The sequence below is a fragment of the Danio rerio genome, chromosome 16 (genome assembly GCF_049306965.1).
Source record: "Danio rerio strain Tuebingen ecotype United States chromosome 16, GRCz12tu, whole genome shotgun sequence".
NCBI classification, from domain to species: Eukaryota; Metazoa; Chordata; class Actinopteri; order Cypriniformes; family Danionidae; genus Danio; species Danio rerio.
In genome coordinates this window covers 35,062,006-35,081,346 of record NC_133191.1, presented here as the reverse complement: position 1 = coordinate 35,081,346, position 19,341 = coordinate 35,062,006, and the positions used below count along the sequence as shown (strand labels likewise).

Genomic DNA, 19,341 nt, shown 5'->3' with positions numbered 1-19,341 from the left:
ATCCTAATGAGTACTGTAAACTTAATCCATTTAAGTAAACGTAGCAATTTGAGCATAGTAAAACCCCATAAATGACGATAACCCAACTGAGTACTGTAAAACCGAAAAAGTTAAGGCAACTCAAACCATTTGAAGAAACTAATTGCTACAAACCATTTGAGTTAATCTATTTAAGTTTTTAGTAATGAGGTAGTTAACTCATTACCTTCAATGCTGAGTTCAAAACTCTTTTCAAATGAGTGGAATTAACTTTCAGTAAATTTTAAGTTTACTTCATTTCATTTGATAAAGTTAACTGTTGGATTTTACAGTGTATTTATTAAAGGTAGTTTATCATAAAATAAATATTTTGTCACCTAGAATTGTTTCCAAACCAGCTTTTTTTCTGGTGAATACAAATGAAGAAATGATCAAGAATTGTAGAAATTACTAACCGTTGATATCCTTAGTTCACTCTTAGGAATAAAATTACAAGAGCTGTCACTGGGGTGGTACCTTTTCAAACAGCATTTGTACTTAAAGGGTCTATATTGGTACCTCAAAAGTAGAACCTACAAATTTTAAGAGGTACACTTTTGTACTTTTTAGGTACTAATTTGTACCCTTGAGGTGTTAATATGAACCTTTTAGATACAAATATGTACCTTTTGAAAAGGTACCACCCCAGTGACAGCTCTCGTACCTTTATTTCTGAGAGTGTAAAGTAAGTGAGTAAATGATAAAAGAGTATTCATTTATGGGTGAACTGTCCATTCAAGGGTCATTTAGTTATTGATAAACTGAAAGCAGGAGGAAAGTTCTGTTTAAGATCTCTGCGATGGATTTATGAGCAGCACTTTATTAAATTCCATAGTTTTGTGTGACAATTGTAAAATAATACTTTTGAGCGAATTTTATTCTTCCAAACATTCTTAGTGCTTCACAAAACCCAGTTTGCTTTGTGTAATTTTTATTATGCAGATGCTAATTAGATTATTCCACTACATCATTAACATTATATGCATTGTTTTGACCCAAAGGATTATGTTTTTGTTGAACCTGAGGGCATTAAAGTATGTTTTTGTTGTTGCTTGTAATAAACAACTACATTTATATTGAGCACTCTAAACCCTTCATATATATATATATCTATATCTATTTTTATTCTCTTACAACATCACCAATGAAACAGCTGATAGAGATCAGAGTATCAAGTATGATATTGGCCTGATCATCATCCTCATTGTTGTCATCATCACCACCCCCATCATAGTCATCATCTGTTACAGAAAACGCAAGTGTCCAGCTTTAAATCTTCCTTTCAGGTAAATAAATAATTGTTAATGTTTTCATTTTTATATAATTAATGTGTTGTCAATGCAGAGATAATCTTAGTCAGGTCAGAATGTAACAATACATCTCACAATATACATAATCCTCTGTACTCCAGGGCTCTTCAACTTTTTTTATCACAGTCTTATCAGTCATTGTAGTGTCTGATTAAGTGCAACAGTGTTTAATTATAGATAATACAAAACTGAATTTGCTGAAAAATGTTCTGAAAATGTGCATCTTTTGGTATGTGCGGTGAAAAATATTTCACCTGGATAATTGTTTCTTTAAAAGAGCTAGGAGAGCAGTGTTTGATTACTCTGCAGCATATTTCATATATCCTCAGTATCATTGATTGCTTTTTTTTATGTTGTCAGGTGCAGTTGGAGAGCAGTGGCACTTAATGAAACTGTCCTGGGTATTAATCCTTGAATTAAATTGATTTAATGAATTTAAATTAAACGTATTAAAGCTGTGGAAGCTAATAATAGTAATAATAATGATACACATTTTTTATATAATACCAATTTTATATATGTTTTAATATTTTTATAAATATCATATTGTGTGTGTATATATATAAGACCATATACATAGAGTCCCTTATAAAGGTTTGAAACAGAGGCAAATTCCTTTATTTTGCCTGTAGGCTTAAAACATTTGGATTTGATATCAAAAATGAGTAACGATTAACATTTTAGCTTTTATTTTCATGTCTTTACATCGAGATCTGATAGACAACTTCCTAGATCAGTGTTTCTCAACCACGTTCCTGTAGGACCACCAACACTGCATGTTTTGGATGTCTCCTTTGTTTGTCACACCCATTAAAGGTATCTCAGTCTCAGCTAATAAGCTGATGATCTGAATCAGGTGTGTTTGGTTAAGAAGACATAGAAAATGTGCAGAGCTGGTGGAACGTGCGAACTTGGTCTTTGATGACGCCTTTTATTTAAACCCACCCATTTTTCATGTGAGCAAAAGTATTAAAGCATATGACTTAGGGCAGGTGTGGTTTGTTACCCAGAAATGTCCTATTACACTGATGATTCAAACAATAGATTGCACTAAAAGTCTAAACTCAGTTAATGATTTGTGCTTTACCGGTTTATACTGCATTAATACTTCGTATAACCAGAATGAAAACTAAAGAATTTTCTATGGGTGAAAAATAAGCCATTGTGAATCTGAGAAAAGATGAAAAATCCATTAGAGCCATCACACAAACATTGACTATAGCCAGAACAACCACTGGAATATCCTAGAGAAGAAAGAAACCACCGGTATAGTAAATAACAGACGTGCCCATATAAAGACCCCTAAAACATCAGCGAGGGACAACAGCAACAGCCTTTAGCTTTTCCATCAATTTGGTAAAGTTTGAAGAAAGAAAAGATTTGCTCAAGATCCCAAACATATCTGTAAAACATGGTGGAGGTAATATTATGGTGTGGGATGGGTTCTTCTGGGATGAGCTGATTAATCTTCATTGATGATGTAGCTCATTTTGCCAGCAGCAAGATGAACTTAGAAGTCTACAGAAACATTTTTCTAATTTAAGGAAAGGTGCACCCAAGCGGATTGGGAGATCCTTCTGTAATTCACTGCCAAAACAACAAAAGAGTTCGTCAGGGGAAAAAGTGGAAAGTTTTAGACTCTCCAAGTCAAACTCCACATGCATTTCACACTCTAAAGAGAAGAATAAAGGGAGTAACCCCTCAAAACAAGCAACAACTGAAACAGGATGCAGTGAAAGCCTGGAAAAACATCACTAAAGAAGAATGCATAAGTTTGGTGATGTCAGTGGTCACGGGCTGAAACAGTTATTGCAAGGAAAGGATTTGCAGCTAAAAGTCTTTCGCTTCTAATACTTTTGCTCATATGAAAATGGGTTTAAAATAAAAGGTGTTATTTTCTAAGTTGTGTGTCAGATCCATATGTACAGTTGAAGTCAGAATTATTAGCCCCCCTGTACATTTTTCTCAGATTTTTGTTTAACAGAGAGAAGATTTTTTTTTTTCAACACATTTCTAAACATAATAGTTTTAGTACCTAATTTCTAATAACTGGTTTATTTTATCTTTGCCATGATGACAGTACATAATTTTTTTACTAGTTATTTTTCAAGACACTTCTATACAGCTTGAAGTGACATTTACAAGCTTAACTAGGTTAATTAGGTTAACTTGGCAGATTAGGGTAAACAGGCAAGTTATTGTATAATAATTGTTTGTTCTGTAGACTATCAAAAAGAATATAACTTAAAGGGGATAGTAATGTTGACCTTAAAAATGGATTTAAAAAAATTAAAAACTGCTTTGGTTTTAGCTGGAATAAAACAAATAAAACTTTCTCTTGAAGAAAAAATATTATCGGACATACTGTGAAAATTTCCTTGCTCTGTTAAACATAATTTGGGAAATATAAAAAAAAAAAACGTTCAAAGGGGGGCTGATAATTCTGACTTCAACTGTAAATTCCTAAAATAAAAGCAAAAATGAATCTTTGATCACGTTCACCGTTATATATCAAACCCAAATGTTGTCCATTTACAGCCAAAATAAAAGAATTGGTCTGAAGTGTTTTGGAGTGGACTGTATATATATATATATATATATATATATATATATATATATATATATATATATATATATATATATACACACACACACATGTATATACATATACAGTATATACGTGAATATTAGAATAATACAGTTTGCTATTTATTTATTTATTATATTATATAATTATATTATGTAATAGCATATTACATATTATAATATAAAGTCTATACTTTCATTTATTATTCAACACATTCTCACGATAATTCATAACTATTTGATTTAATGGCTAATTCCTATGAATTCATACAATCTCATTCATATAATTTATTATGATTTGCTTATCCCCCAATGATGGTTGGATTTAGGGGTGGGCTTAGGTGCCACGCCTCTTGCCCTCATTTGTAAGTTGCTTTGGATAAGTGTCTGCTAAATTAGAAAATGTACATATAAATATACTTATAATTTATATCACAACGCACAGTTTGGAACCCGCACATGACCTGCAGATTAGTAATGTATTTGTTCTTGGTTAATCCAACATTTATAACAATTACAGAAAGATTGCCTCCAGCGTCATTCAAATTACGTATATGAAAGCAATTCGGCTTCCCTGTAAAATATGATGACAAAAAAAATTTGTTGTGGGACCTACAGTAAATGCTTTAGGTTTTTTAGAGGTGTTTTCTGTCACTGTTTGTTTAACCTGCATTAATGCATTTAGTGTAAAGCTGCACAATTAAACATTAAAAGATTGTGATCTCAATTCAAATCCGCACAACATGAATGATAAATAATAATGATTTGCATATGCTTATTAATCTTTCAAAGCGCTGCATTCAAATCTGCGTTTATTCGAGACAGATTCAGTTTTCACAGTTTTCAGTTAGTTACAAACAATTACATAACACAGAAGTACTTTAACAGTTTATAGTTCAAATATAAACACTGATGTTTATGATAAAGATTCAAATCCCTGTTTAACGGAACTTGACAAATGTTGTGTGTAGCAATTACATTGTGTCACCAATGGGAGGCCACAAACAACCATCCAAATTATGTCACTGAATAGGTTTTCAAAAATGATTCACCTATAATGAAACATGAAGTTTTATGTGTGAATTGTTGAATGATTATTGAAAATAAATATGTTGTAAAGATATAAATATGTTAGATTTCTATATTTAGCGTTATCAGCTATAGTAGCAAAGATCATTTTTTGTATTAAATGTTTTCTTTATTTCAGCTGGTTCTTCCCTGATTTTTATTTGTATTAAAATGACAGCTTTTAAGTTATGTTGGTTTTTGCAATAATATTTTTGTATTAATGGAAAGCAAATTACATTTATCTCCTTTTTTACTATTACGAAAAATAGTCTGATCCATGACTCAAAAACCGTTGTGTGATTCGAACCTTGAGATTTGTGATCCGTTACACCACTAATAACTGTAAAGTTGTACACACTGTTAAACTGAATAAGTTAAGTTCAACCCAAACTATCTGATTGTCTTAAACCATTTAAGTTTACAAACTAATATTTGTGAATACTACTTGTTTGAGTTTATTTAATATAACATTAAAAATATAATTTTTTGACACAGGCCAATGTTGTGCAAACAAAGGCCATTTATTCTTAATATTCCATCAGTTAAGACTGTTTTAACATTTACTCTCATTTAGCAAACACAAGCTGTTGATACAAGCTCTGCATAATCTGAATCTGCTTTTTATTACACATTATTTGCTTGTTAAAATTGATTACAAAATAAATTTTTGCAAAAAAAAAGTTGTTCATGTTTTCTCATTTCAAACCTTTTTTTGGTATAGTGGAGTTGTAACAACATATATGACAGGAATATTCAAGGTAATTGCAACTCTTCATTACATAAGAGAGATTCAACTCCCAGTACCAGGATTTTGACATGGGGAGAGGCAATGAACAGCGCCGTTTCCTACTTTTGATACCCAACTGGGAGGTACTTTTGAGTGCTTGCAGGGTGTGTGTGTGTGTGTGTGTGTGTGTGTGTGTGTGTGTGTGTGTGTGTGTGTGTGTGTGCGCGTGCGTGCACGTGTGTGTGCGTGCGTGTGTGTGTGTGTGCTTATCACTCAATACAGTGCATATAATTTTTATAATTTTTGACACAGGCCAATGTTGTGCAAACAAAGGCCATTTATTCTTAATATTCCATCAGTTAAGACTGTTTTAACATTTACTCTCATTTAGCAAACACAAGCTGTTGATACAAGCTCTGCATAATCTGAATCTGCTTTTTATTACACATTATTTGCTTGTTAAAATTGTATATATGTATATATATATATATATATATATATATATATATATTTATATATATATATATATATATATATATATGTATATATATATATATATATATATATATATATATATATATATATATATATATATATATATGTGTGTGTGTGTGTGTGTGTGTGTGTGTGTGTATGTATATGTATGTATGTGTATATATATATATATATATATATATATATATATATATATATATATATATATATGTATGTATATATATGTATATATATATATATAAATATCTACTTGATATTTTGTTTAACAGATTTATATATATATATATATCTGTTAAACAAAATATCAAGTAGATATTTTAAAGAATGTTGGGTAACAGTTTGAAATAACCCTGATTTATCAAAGCATTTCACAAATATATTTACATCAGTCAGCAGAGTATTATGTGTATGAACGTGTGTTAATGCACAGACGAACAGGAAATTTCACAATCATGAGTTACAGAGGGTTTCTTATGCAGTAGCAGTTGCATCTGCTCACAAAAAAAAAGTCCAAAACAAACGTCTCAGTGAATCACACGATCAACAGCTCACAACAGATATCGATGGCAGCAGTCTTTTTTGGTAAGTTCACGTACAGTATAGAGTGTGAGTGTGTACTCTTTTGTCAAAACATTTTTCAAAAAGATACATATTGAGTTCTGTTTCTTTCTGTTTTGCACTTTGCATTCTCATTGCTCTCTAAGGTGCCCTCCTGTTTCTGAGGGGAATTCTTGCCAATCCAAAGTGCTCTGTTTCAGTGTATCAGAATAAATCTGTTGCATATATCATCTCAGAGCCAAGCAGACCTGCCTGTACACACGAATGGAGCTCAGCTGTAAGCACTTTATTTGGCCTTTGCATTGTTTCTAAACTTGTCTTTAAAGTGAAAAGAATACCTGTGTTTGTGATGTATAAATATATGCGAGCAGGACATTGTGCTGGTGGATATGAAGGGGAACTTTTTCCAAGAAGTCATTTTGCACGTCGAGCCACAAAGGATTCTCACTATAAAATGTCAGGATAACATCACATATCATGAGGAATGTTTGGCACAAAAGGTAGGTCATTATTTATGTTACAGAAAAAACTTCAGTCGGCTTGTTTATAATATATGTAGGCTGGAAAATTAATATGTAACTGATGTAAACTGATGATCCCTTTTCACTAATATTTTGAGGTCTAAATGCAACTGAATTTACTTAATTTCTGGCTTTAGGTGTCAATGGAGATCACTTGTGACTGTGAGTGTGACATTTCTATTTTTAACCTCACTGAGGTTTTAGTAAGCACAATGGTATAGAGGAAATATTAACCTACGTCACATTGGTTCCCGGTTGCAAAAAAAAAAGACCAGTTGCAATAGCAAACATGTGTTGTGCGGTAGGATGCCAAGTTTCGAAAGTCTAAAAATAGAAAACTTAACTTTTACTATACACCACACTGCTTTTAATGCCAACTGCAGACGTCTTTGGCTAAAAGGGAGCTGAATGGAGTGAAAACCTAATTAAAAATGATAAACTCTACAGTTCTTATTTTAAATCAGGTAAGTTCACACTATGCTGAATCAGACACATTACTCCTTTTTGATTGCAGCAATGATTTTAGCAAAAACAGTTAAATATGGTTAATTAAACTGCGAACACTAATTGAAATATAAAAATGTAAGTTCACATACCCTGCCGTACAGGTGTCAGAATGCAGTTGTTTAGCTTGTTGATGAATATTACCCAGGCCTTGTACAGTTCCATCTTCTTTCCTTGTCTTTGGCTAGTCAGAACCTCGGTTTTTAGCAAAGTTTTGAATCTGGTAATCATGGAACATTATTTCATGCGCATGACCACACAGAACAAAATTGTTGCCATCCAAAGACTTGTAGGCCTTTAACTTCTCTCTTGTAAAATCACTTGGAGTTTCAATGAGATAGTTGTATATTTGGGGCTGGATGCTTGGCCATTTCGTCTTATCCAATATCCACTGGAAGGGCACTATCGCCCTTATCGGATGTGTCAGACAAATGTGGCTAACTTTAACATTAATTTTGAAGAATAACTGTGCTTATCACTGGATGACAAGCTGTTATAATACACTGAAAGCATTATGTAAATAATACACATAATATGTAATCAATACAACTTATTTCTAAAACAACAACAAACTCTGCACCGCATTTGGATGTCATTCCCTCCCTGTAAATGGTAGCGCTGTTTTTTTTCTGCCACCTCGCTACGCACGCATCCTAAATGTTTACAAACCGGTAATTCGTCTATAGCTGACTTTACTTTAAAAAGTGTGTAAACATGTTGCCTTAAAATTATAAAGTGAACTGTGCATAATTCTAAAAATTAGGTGAACTAAACTGTTTCAAGTTACAACCGGTTTCCTTTTTTAAGTAAAGTCAACTTGTTGCTTTTAATACAATGTGTTTACACACTTTTCTTAGTAAAGTAACTAATCACTTTCACTGTGAAACTCTTTAAAAGCAACAAGTTGACTTCACTTAAAATGATGTAATCTAAATAAACACATTGTAACTTGGAATTGTAACTTGGAAGTTCAATATTAATTTTATAATATGCAAATATGTCTCACTTTTACATTTTTTTTTTTACAGCTTAATCTCTTTAAAAGCAACAAGTTTACTCACTTTAAAAAAATAAAAGGCAACTATGTCTTTTTACAGAGTGTTTTAATGTAAAAGTTAATTTGTTTTATTAAATAGCATTTGTGGTCTTTTGGAAATTCTGAATTCTTTTTCTTTATACATTTTCCAGATAAATGTCCTGTATCTGCAGCAACATATGCAACAAAATGTGAGAGGCTCTCTAACAATGGGTATAAAAATATGATAATTTTTTATTCAACACTCTTACACAGAAGCACATACTTTCACTTGTCTTTGTACTGGTTACAGATCCAAAAAGAAGTCATGTGACAGTTGCTGTGGTTTCTACTGTTGTTGTGATATGGATCTTTCTTTTGGTTATCAGATAGTATGAGTCACGATCTCAAACAACCTCATAATCGGATTACCACTTAAAATGATCCTGAGTGTCATTTTCTGTACTTTCCAGCTTGAGGACACAACACACTTGAAACAGGTGTGCAGCGGGAATGAGCAAGATTGTGATTCATTCTTATGTGTGAATGAAGTTTTGGACATAATCTTAACTACAAATCTTTGTCATGTAATACTGTATTGCAAAGAAATTAAAGTTCTCATGTTACATAATTACAAATAGTAGTGTATTTTTACAATCATATAACCAATTCATTAATTTCTGTTTGCTCTGTGATTTTAAGTGAAGTTTATCTATAATTCAATCAAATATCACCATAATTTGACCTTATATGGCCAGACATTGAATTTTGGTCACCTGACGTCACAACCTAAATCTAACCTATTATTAATGTCTTATCACGCTGTGTGCCTGCTAGGCAATAACTAAATGCACTACAGAATGTTACGTTTACACACATATCCATAAATATAAATGCATCAGCTTTTTATAGCATAATACCCACTACTCGAGTACTTTTAAAATGTCTACAATTTACTCATAGTTTGAGTAGTATTTACAACAGATACTTTTAATCTCATTGCATTTTTAGGCAAGTAATATTACTTTTACTAAGATATGATTTTTCAGTATTCTTTCCACCACTGTGCATAAATCTGACCCTGAAAGAGTTTGTGCCTCACCAGCCACAATCCTCACCGCACGTCATTGCTATACACAATAACCAAATTTGTGCTTTGTAAAAGTATGAAGGCCCTTTTCTTCACTCTTCAGTTTACTGATGGTACAGACCTTAACTGCTGCTCAAAGTGATTTTAATTAAGGAATGATGTTTTATCTCAATAACTATTGTTAGAAAATAGGAATCTTTTAATTGTCTCTTTTTCTTTTAATCAAACAATTATTTGTTTTGATCATGCAAGGTTCACTGAACTTCTACTGTTGTGTGTGGGATGCTGTGCATGCTAATTAGCATTTTTCCAGAAGTAGATAAATGCTGGTCCAAAATTAAATTCAGGTCTGCAGAAACTTCCTGTCTGAAGAAAGGTGTTAAAACTGAACACAGAGCACAGAAAGTTTTATGCTTTTATTGTTGTGTAGAGAATTCTTAGAAAAAGAGGACTTATGTCTGGACCAATGGAGGACTGCACAATGATTGACAAATGACGAATTTCACTAAACTCACCTGTTAATATCAGCTACCTATATAAGTTGGAGTCAGGAAAATATAGCTGTTGCGCACCTCCTTAATGTAACTTTTGCATTGCATTGAGAATAACAGAATTCTGTGAATCAAATTATTCATTTGTATCCAATAAATTGTTACGATTTTTGACATTAAAGAAAAACCTCTCCTGACCTTTTTTCTTGAACACGCATGGAATTGATTAGATATTCCAACACTATTTATCCCATTTAACCAGTTTTATTAGATTATGTGTTCCGTAAACTCCCCTTAATTTGTAACTTTTTAATTTAGTGGCTAATTCGTATGAATTCGTACTATCTAATTCATGCTTCTTCTTTTTTTATCTACCCAGGTTATACAGGTTGCAATGTCCCAAATTTTGTTTGCCAATTTTAAGCCAATTGTTATAGAGTGTTTTGGTTCAATTTGGAATTTCCCCAACCAGCAGAGCCCGGGGGACCAGAGTTAGTGGTGCTTCGACTTGGCCCCACCATTTGCCCATCACCCAATGACGGTTGGGTGTAGGGGCAGGGTTGAGTGCCATGCCTCTTTTTTAAAATCTTACATTTTTGTATGACTCAACTCGTACGAATTAGCCACTAAACTGACAAAACGTAAAATACTAACGTTTCCTTGTGAGATCAGGCTGCTATACTCATTGTTCAAACCAGGGGTGTCTAAACTTAGTCCTGGAGGGCTGGTGTACTGCAAATTTTATCTCCAACTGAAAACGTAGTCCCGTGGACTTTTCTGGAGACTATGTAGCCGGAGGTACGTATGGCTGCATTTCATTTTTAAGCGAAAGCTACGGGGCGGTATGACGCCGTTCCTTTTCGTGCTTACCGGCTGACCACTTACCTCCGTGTGGAGGAGGGCTGCTAACAGTTTGTCCAGTTGCTCGTCATGTACGTTGGCGAACTTGAGACAAAGAGAGGAGCTGACGATGACCGGGTTCGAGTCCAGGAAAGAGCAGTTTCAGAAATCAGGTAAATCAAAAACAGAATCCAAAGAACAAAGTTAACAAGTTCATAATATGGTGAGAATGTGGTAAAATCCGAAAACGTGGTAAAAATCAGAGGAGGGCTTTCCTTTTTCTGGATAGCGTTTGTAAATTGTTGGTCGGGTTTAGGGAAGTAAGCGGGTGGGCTGGTCAATCGGTAAAATTGATCAGCCGATTGGCCGGTCGCCCAGTCAATCATTCAGCCAGTCAGACAGACGGGCATTCGAGAGCGGTCTCCGGCGGGTTTATGATAGAACAGCACGGGCGCGAATGGCACTCGCGAGAGACATTTGAGATACGAAAAAGCGCACAAATCGGCCTCTAGCGGATTCGCTAAAACAAAAACTGCAAAAAATACGTACCTCCCGGGACGTATTTCGTGGTCTCCAGAAACGTCCACGGGACTACGTTTTCAGAATGAGCCTGGGTTGAAGTTTGGACACCCCAGGTTTAAACCAATTGTTTTACTTATAATGATGTTGTTGTCGCGCGCGTACTGAAGAGGGGGGGGGGGGGGGGGTTGTGGGTTGGAGTTGGGGGTCGTGGGGGCACTTTTCATCATTTTGGAATAATTTTTTTATAAAAAGTGTACAATCTCAGTGAATCAGTTACATCAGTGGCGCTGATCAATCCATAATAATTTAGTTGCTTCATTTTATTTATTAATTCATTTTTTGAAATATTGTGAATTTACGTAAGTACATTTAAATTAATAATATCAACAACTAAATCATATTGGGGTGCCCCTGGTACACACAGAGGTAAATAACCAGGCAGACAAGATTCTGAAGTGCTAAAGCTTAACTCCTGTTTTGCAAATTATATTTGAATCAAAGCTTGTTCGCTTCTGCTGCATATTTATAGCCTACTCTTTAGCAGTCTTTTTACACAATAAATAACCAAGTATGTTTCCTCACTGTTCTATAGTTTAAGGAAAATCATATTTTACAACTAAAATCCCTGAAAGTCAGTGGTATGTTTTGGATATTGCTAATTATTGTGGTTATACTTTTCATGGTATCTTAAAAACACTAGCATTTTGTTCCCTGCATTGACTCTTGGTTTTCCTGTAGTGACAATAGGTGCACGAGTCACGACTGTTGCGGGTTGCTAAACAACATCTGGCCACAGCTACAGTAAAACACACAGACAGGCCCTCTGATTATTATCTGTGGGATAGGCAAATAAAAAAAAACTGCTTCATTTCCTTTCAATAGCGGCATTTACAAGAAGTTGGTGGCCGTCCAAAACTTCAAATGGGTCTGATGTCATCATGTGCATGTTTGTCAAAACAAGCGAGCAAACTGGCAGATCTACTTCCAGTTAATTATGTAAGTTTCAAAGAAATGTGTGCATGGTTGTTTTAATTTACTTAAAATACTCAGTGCCTTGTCAAAAATAATTTCACTTTAGCATACTGTTAAAAAGAGTGCATGTAGAAAAATGAATATACTTAGATTATATAATGTTTCCACACAAACTTTTTTAAAAGACTTTTTTCCTTTTTTTTCTGAGACTTACTGAGGAATAATTACAGGAAATGTCTGAGTCATCCCTCATTGTAGCAGAAAGCAAACATGTAACAGAGTTATTTATGCATTGATTGAGCTTGATTCTAAACTTAAGTGGAGAAATCCCCAAAATTCAGAAAACCCACAGAATAGACTACTTTACAAAAAAAAAAAAAACGTATTTTCAATTCAATTTATGTTTTCTTTTCTATATCGCTTTTACAATGTTGATTGTGTCAAAGCAGCTTAACATAGAAGTTCTAGTAAAATCCAGTTTTCAACGTTGAAGTTGAAATTTAGTTCCGTTCAGTGTGGTTTAAATTTCACTGCTGAAAGCTCAAATACTGAAGAGCAAATCATCAATGCACAGCTCAAGTCATTTTAGATCTATTCAACTGGATCCAAAATATTTGAAAACTGTGGATCATAAAGCCTTACTTCAAGTAATCCATTGCAATACACACACAAAAATGCTTTTCTTACGTAGATTGTTTTGTCTTCTTTCTAGTTTCATAATGAATAGGGAAAATGTGATTATTTTGCTTGTTTTAAGAGAAAACTGACATATTTTTGGAATAAAATTTCTTTAAACAAGACAAAATCTTTGGTTGTCAATAAAATGCTTCTTGATTTAAGGTAGTTTTTATACTTGGACTATAATGGCAAAAACTGTAATCAAGAAAAGCATTTTTTGCAGTGTACAAAGTTAAACAAACATGTGTGTTCTTCCACCATCCATGAGTCATTAATTAAGCAGTAATTTTTTAAACTTAATACTTTATAAGTAATATTTATGAAATAATTTGTGAAAAAATAGTCAGAATGGGCATCACGGAGGCGCAGTGGGTAGCACGAACGCCTCAAAGCAAGAAGGTCACTGGTTCGAGTCTCGGCTGAGTCATTTGGCATTTCGGTGTGGTACGGAGTTTGCATGTCCTCCCCGCGTTGGCGTGGGGTCTCCTGCACAGTCCAAAGACATGTGGTATCGGTGAGTTGGGTAAACTAAATTGTCCGTGGGGTATGAGTGTGTATGGATGTTTCCCAAAACATATGTTGGATAAGTTTGCGGTTCATTCCGCTGTGGCGACCCCAAATTAATAAAGGAACTAAGCCAAAAAGAAAATGAATGAATGAAATATTAAGAATTTCAAACTGTAATTATGAATATATTAATAATAATTAAATGATTAATATTCTTCTAAGTGACTCATATGTATTTATATAGATTAGAAGAGTCATCCTACTCAAATCAGTTCAGTTCAGTTCATCAAAGCATGTTACTCATTTCTCTCAGAAACACATGTAAGATGTAGTAATGTCACTTTTCTTAAACAGGCAGCTACAATTAAAACAACCATTTGTCTCTGCTGATGTCAAGAATTTTCACAAAACATGCAAAATTGTACTTTTTTTTGGTTAAAATTAAGGAAATGTAAGCCATTTTACCATGACATTCATATTGCTTCGGCCTAGACCCTTATTCATCAGAGGTCACCACAGTGGAACAAACCATTGACTATTCCAGCATATGTTTAAAAAATAATAAATTAAAAATTTGTGTAGCGGATGTCCTTCTAGCCACAACCCTGTACTGGGAAACACCCATACACACTCACTTTTACTTGATGTAAATCATAATTTTACTTCACATAAACAACATCACATAATTAAATATTTTTTTAACCAAAACATAAAGTGCACTATAGCTACTGTATATAAGCTATTGTAGTATTTCACTAAAAAGTAGAAAAAACACTGTAGTCCAGCTACTGTAGTTTTTACTCCAGTAAACTGAAGTATTGTGGTGTAGTCTATATAATATACCATATAGTTGTAGAAAACTGCAGTATTGGGTCATTTGTTTATATTAACTGTTGAATTACCACAGCAACTATAGAATTACCACAAATAAATTCTGCAAAAAAAAAAAAAAAAAAAAAAAAAATCCAAGTGCGTTCCAAAAGCATTAGTTTTTACAATAAATCTCTATTAGTTTATAGAAAATTGCTTTTGATCGGACAAAATAGTGCTGTGCTGCCATCTAGTGGTAAATCATGAGATGGTTGGTTCTTTTTTGTGTGTGTACATTTGCATTAACTTTCCGTTTTAGTCTTAACGGAAATTATTATTTAATTTTGTTTTAATATTTGCACAACCTTATTTAATACCTGTGAGTTTGGGTGGCTTTGTAAATTCTACAAACCAAAAGGTTGTTTCTTTTATAAGGTGAACACGTCTAATGTTACATCAATAGGGCTTTCTGACACACTTACTCAAGGTGACTGCGAACTGGCCCACTTTTCAGTTTGCACTTTACAGAGAGGGCGGAACAAATCCTGAGGCTCATGAATGGGATATGACTTTATTAAACCTATAACTATTCCAGTATATGAGTGAAACGACCTGCTTCATATGTTTTCAAAAATGTAAGACTGAGTTGTGATTTGTATAGAAGTTAAAAATCAGCGTTGTTAACATGCATTGTGGATTAAAGTTAGCCTATATGTTGGACTTTTGATGAAGGTTAAAAGGGTTGACCTAAAAATAAAAAAATCTGACGTCATTTACTCAACCATTTTATTTTATTCTGTTAAACACAAAAGAAGATATATCGAAGAAAGCTAATAAATAAATAAATTTAAAAAAAAAACGCAAAAGAAAATGCATGAATGATCAGTCAGGTTTTAGAGGGGTTTTGGCCATTTCCAGACTGGTTTCCACTTTCCAGTAATTGTGAGCCTGGTCTAAGCTGGTCAGGCTGGAAAATGGCCATCCTAATCCAACTAAAACCTGGTTTAAGCTTGACATAGCTGATTTAGGCTGGTCTCCCAGCCTGCTAGGCTGGTCAAGCTGGTTTTAGCTGATCATCTCCCAGCCTGACCAGCTGAGACCAGGTTGGAAATGGCTAGAAACCTCTCATAATCCTGCCTGGTTGACCAGCTAAAACCAGCACCCTAGGCTGGTTTAAGTTGTTTTTTTTTTTCAGCAGGGGCTTAGACTTAGGAAAAACAATCAGTCCTACTATGGAAGTCAATGTTTACATCTGTCAAATTCACCGGCGATCTCTAACCACCAGAGGTCGCTGGAAAACATTCTCACTCACAGAACTACAAATGTGTTTGTAAATGGACTTCAACTTCATACATGCTCTTCGCCCACACACCTGCTTCCTCATTTAGACTGATTGCACTCGCACCACCTGAGGATTGTCAAAGACTGATAACACACACCATTTAAGCCACACATTCACCCCTTCAGTTTGCCGAGTCTTGTTAGTTGTATCAGTGACATTATAACACGGTTTCTTTGTCTGCCTTTGCCGTGTTTTTGATTATTAGCCTAGCTTATCCTTTTTTCCTTGTTTGCCACATGCCTTCTTATCTCCTTGCCTGTTATTCGACTACGATTCTGGACTGTCTCAATATACCTGTTTACACCTGTATTGACCATTGCTTGCCTGACTACGATTAAACCTGCATTTGGATCCTACCTTCTGTTGTTGGTGTCACTCCCTGTCGTTACAACATCGGCTTTCCTCATCTTTTTTTGTGTTTAACAGAAGAAGGAAACTTTATAATGGTTTGAGACCACCTGAGGATGAGTAAATGTTTGCATGAACTATCACTTTAGGATCGTTCTTTGATGGTCATTAGCTAGTTTAAGCTGGTTAACCAGTTTAAACCAGTAACCACACCAGCATGCTGTTTTAAAAAGCAGGGTCCAAATTGTAACAAATGATGCTCGCTGCAGAGCCATTTGGGCGAGCTGAGCTCCAGCGAGGGGGAGCTTGAGCTCGAGCTCCACCTTTTTTGCACTTCTTCTACGAGTTATGTCACTGGGGGTAGGGTTAGGGGTGGGGTTGGTTAAAACAGTTTACAGGAGGAGGAGCGAGAGCTCATGCTCCCCCTCGCTGGAGCTCAGCTCTGCTCAAATGGCTCTTGGCATTCTGCTCCAGTCATTTGATCCAGTCAAGTACATTAATTTTCCCTTTATGAATATTTCCAAATATCTGTAAAACAATGTTATTTTTTCAAATATTATTTTACAAATAGAGATATTTATAAATGATTACTGAATATTCAAACTCCTAACTGTTAAAAAGTATCAACTTACAACATGTCTTACTAAAACGTCAAGCGCCAATTTATAAATATTTTATGGTATATAGGTTTTATGCTAATGATTTAAGAACATTTAGGCGAATTCACAATAAACTAACAGATGTTTATCGGTGCAGACAGTCCAGTGCCACATTGATGGCCTATTTTAAGATTATGCAATTACCTGAGAACTTGTTGGCTGTAGTGATAGTAAAGTTAGATTTTAGGGTTGAGATTAGGATTATTTATTCAAATTATTATCAGAACACACACAGTTAGAGGCAGATAGTTGCATAATGCAAAGGTTCAAATGATTTGCTGATTCAAACTGCTTACTATAACGAGAATATTTGATGTGCTTCTAACTTTGAGAAAACATTGCCAGAAGGTCAAACCCAGTTAGCTAGTCAATAATATAAATGGCGTTTTAAACTGGGGCTAAGGGAGGATAAAATAAGGTAATCCATTTTGTTAGACTGTATCGTGCATTCATTCATTCATTTTCCTTCGGCTTAGTCCCTTTATTTATCAGGGGTTGCCACAGCAGAATGAACCAACAACTCATCCAGCATGTTTTACACAGTAGATGTCCTTCCAGCTGCAACCTAGTACTGGGATTTGCTAACTGTGCTAACCACTGAGCCACCATGTAGCTTTTTATATTATTGACCTTTTAAAAGTTTCTGTAAATAAATGGTCTAAATGATCATTCAATTTTGAAGATATATTATCAGATGTTTATGAAAAAAAAAAAAGATTTAAGACAAAACAAATCCAGAGAACCAGTCATTATAATCATAATCAAACATTAAAGTCCTCTAACATTACAAGCACCACACAAAACCATTAGTAAAAGCAATCCTATAGAAAAATGTGATACAGAAAAGGTATTTTTTATTTATTTAGCAATGAAATTTCAAGATGTGCACTATTGTATGCTTTTTTGGGAAGAAGTCACATCCAGTGAGCTTCAAAGGATAAAGTAATTGTAAAAGAGTCTATTCCCCCCTGACTGCTGCTCACTGCAGCGATACGAGTTCATCTCACGCTTGTTGCATGTGTCTCTTATTAGACACACTTATGCAATTCCATATGCGTTTGCTGCGAGAAAACGAGAACAGAGAGAGACAAGAACGTCCTGAGGGATGCAATATTCTTCAGATACTCTGCGTTTGCTTTGAAAGGGCCTGTTCATTTACCACTGTCTTTGTGGCTGCATTTGCACACTACAATGTACAAAGCAGAAACAGGAACTCATACATGAGTGTTTGAATCCAACAATATTTTAAAAATATGACATGAGAATATTTCCCCTAATGTTTCAGTTCAAAGTTTCAATTGTAGAGGAAGAAAATACATTATTCATAATGAGAATATATTATTTTCCCAGTGATAGTTGTAGCTGGAAGGGCATACATTGCATAAAACATGCTGGATAAGTTGGCGGTTCATTGCTCTGTGGGGACCCCAGATTAATAAAGGGACTAAGCCAAAAATGAATGAATGAATAAGCTGGTTTTCCAGTGACAGTTGTAGCTAAAAGGGTATACGCTGTGTAAAACATGCAGGATAAGTTGGTGGTTCATTCTGCTGTGGCGACTCCAGATTAATAAAGGGACTAAGCCGAAAAGAAAATGAATGAATGAATGAATGAATGAATGAATGAGCTGGTTTCCCAGTGATGGTTGTAGCTGGAAGAGCATCCGCTGTGTAAAACATATGCTGGATAAGTTGGTGGTTCATTCTGCAGTGGTGACTCCAGATTAATAAAGGGAATAAGCCAAAAGAAAATAAATGAATGAATAAGCTGGTGTCAAAGTAATGGTTGTAGCGGGAAGGGCATCCGTCCATTCCGCTGTGTAAAACATATGCTGGATAAGTTGGTGGTTCATTCCACTGTCGTGACCCCAGATTAATAAAGGAACTAAGCCGAAAAGAAAATGAATGAATGAATGAAAAACATAAATCATTATGAGAATATATTATTTTCAATATCAATAAGCTAGTTTCCCAGTGATAGCTGTAGCTGAAAGGGCATATGCTGTGTAAAACATGCTGGATAAGTTGGCGGTTCATTCCGCTGAGGCGACCCCTGATTTTTAAAGGGACTAAGCTGAAAAGAAAATGAATGAATGATTGAATAAGCTGGTTTCCCAGTGATGGTTGTAGCTGGAAGGGCATCTGCTGTGTAAAACATATGCTGGATAAGTTGGTGTTTCATTCCAGTGGTAAGCTCAGATTAATAAAAGGACTGAGCCGAAAAGAAAATGAATGAATAACCTGAAAACCAATCAACGGTTCGTACAAAAATGATTCACAC

General features: G+C 34.5%; 1 protein-coding gene across 2 annotated transcripts in view; it reads left to right on the top strand.

The window, feature by feature from the left end:
• The window catches only part of LOC110437989 (uncharacterized), a 29,268-nt gene that overhangs the window by 3,420 nt on the left and 6,507 nt on the right, over positions 1-19,341 (top strand). The window contains exons 6-7 of one of the 2 annotated variants that reach the window (XM_073926181.1): positions 1,172-1,304; positions 1,689-3,730. The exons of the other annotated variant lie outside the window; for it this stretch is intronic. Coding sequence (XP_073782282.1) covers positions 1,172-1,304; positions 1,689-1,743 — 188 coding nt within the window. The 3' untranslated portion in view covers positions 1,744-3,730. Of the gene's footprint in view, positions 1-1,171; positions 1,305-1,688; positions 3,731-19,341 lie in introns of those variants that run through there. 2 annotated transcript variants of the gene reach the window in all.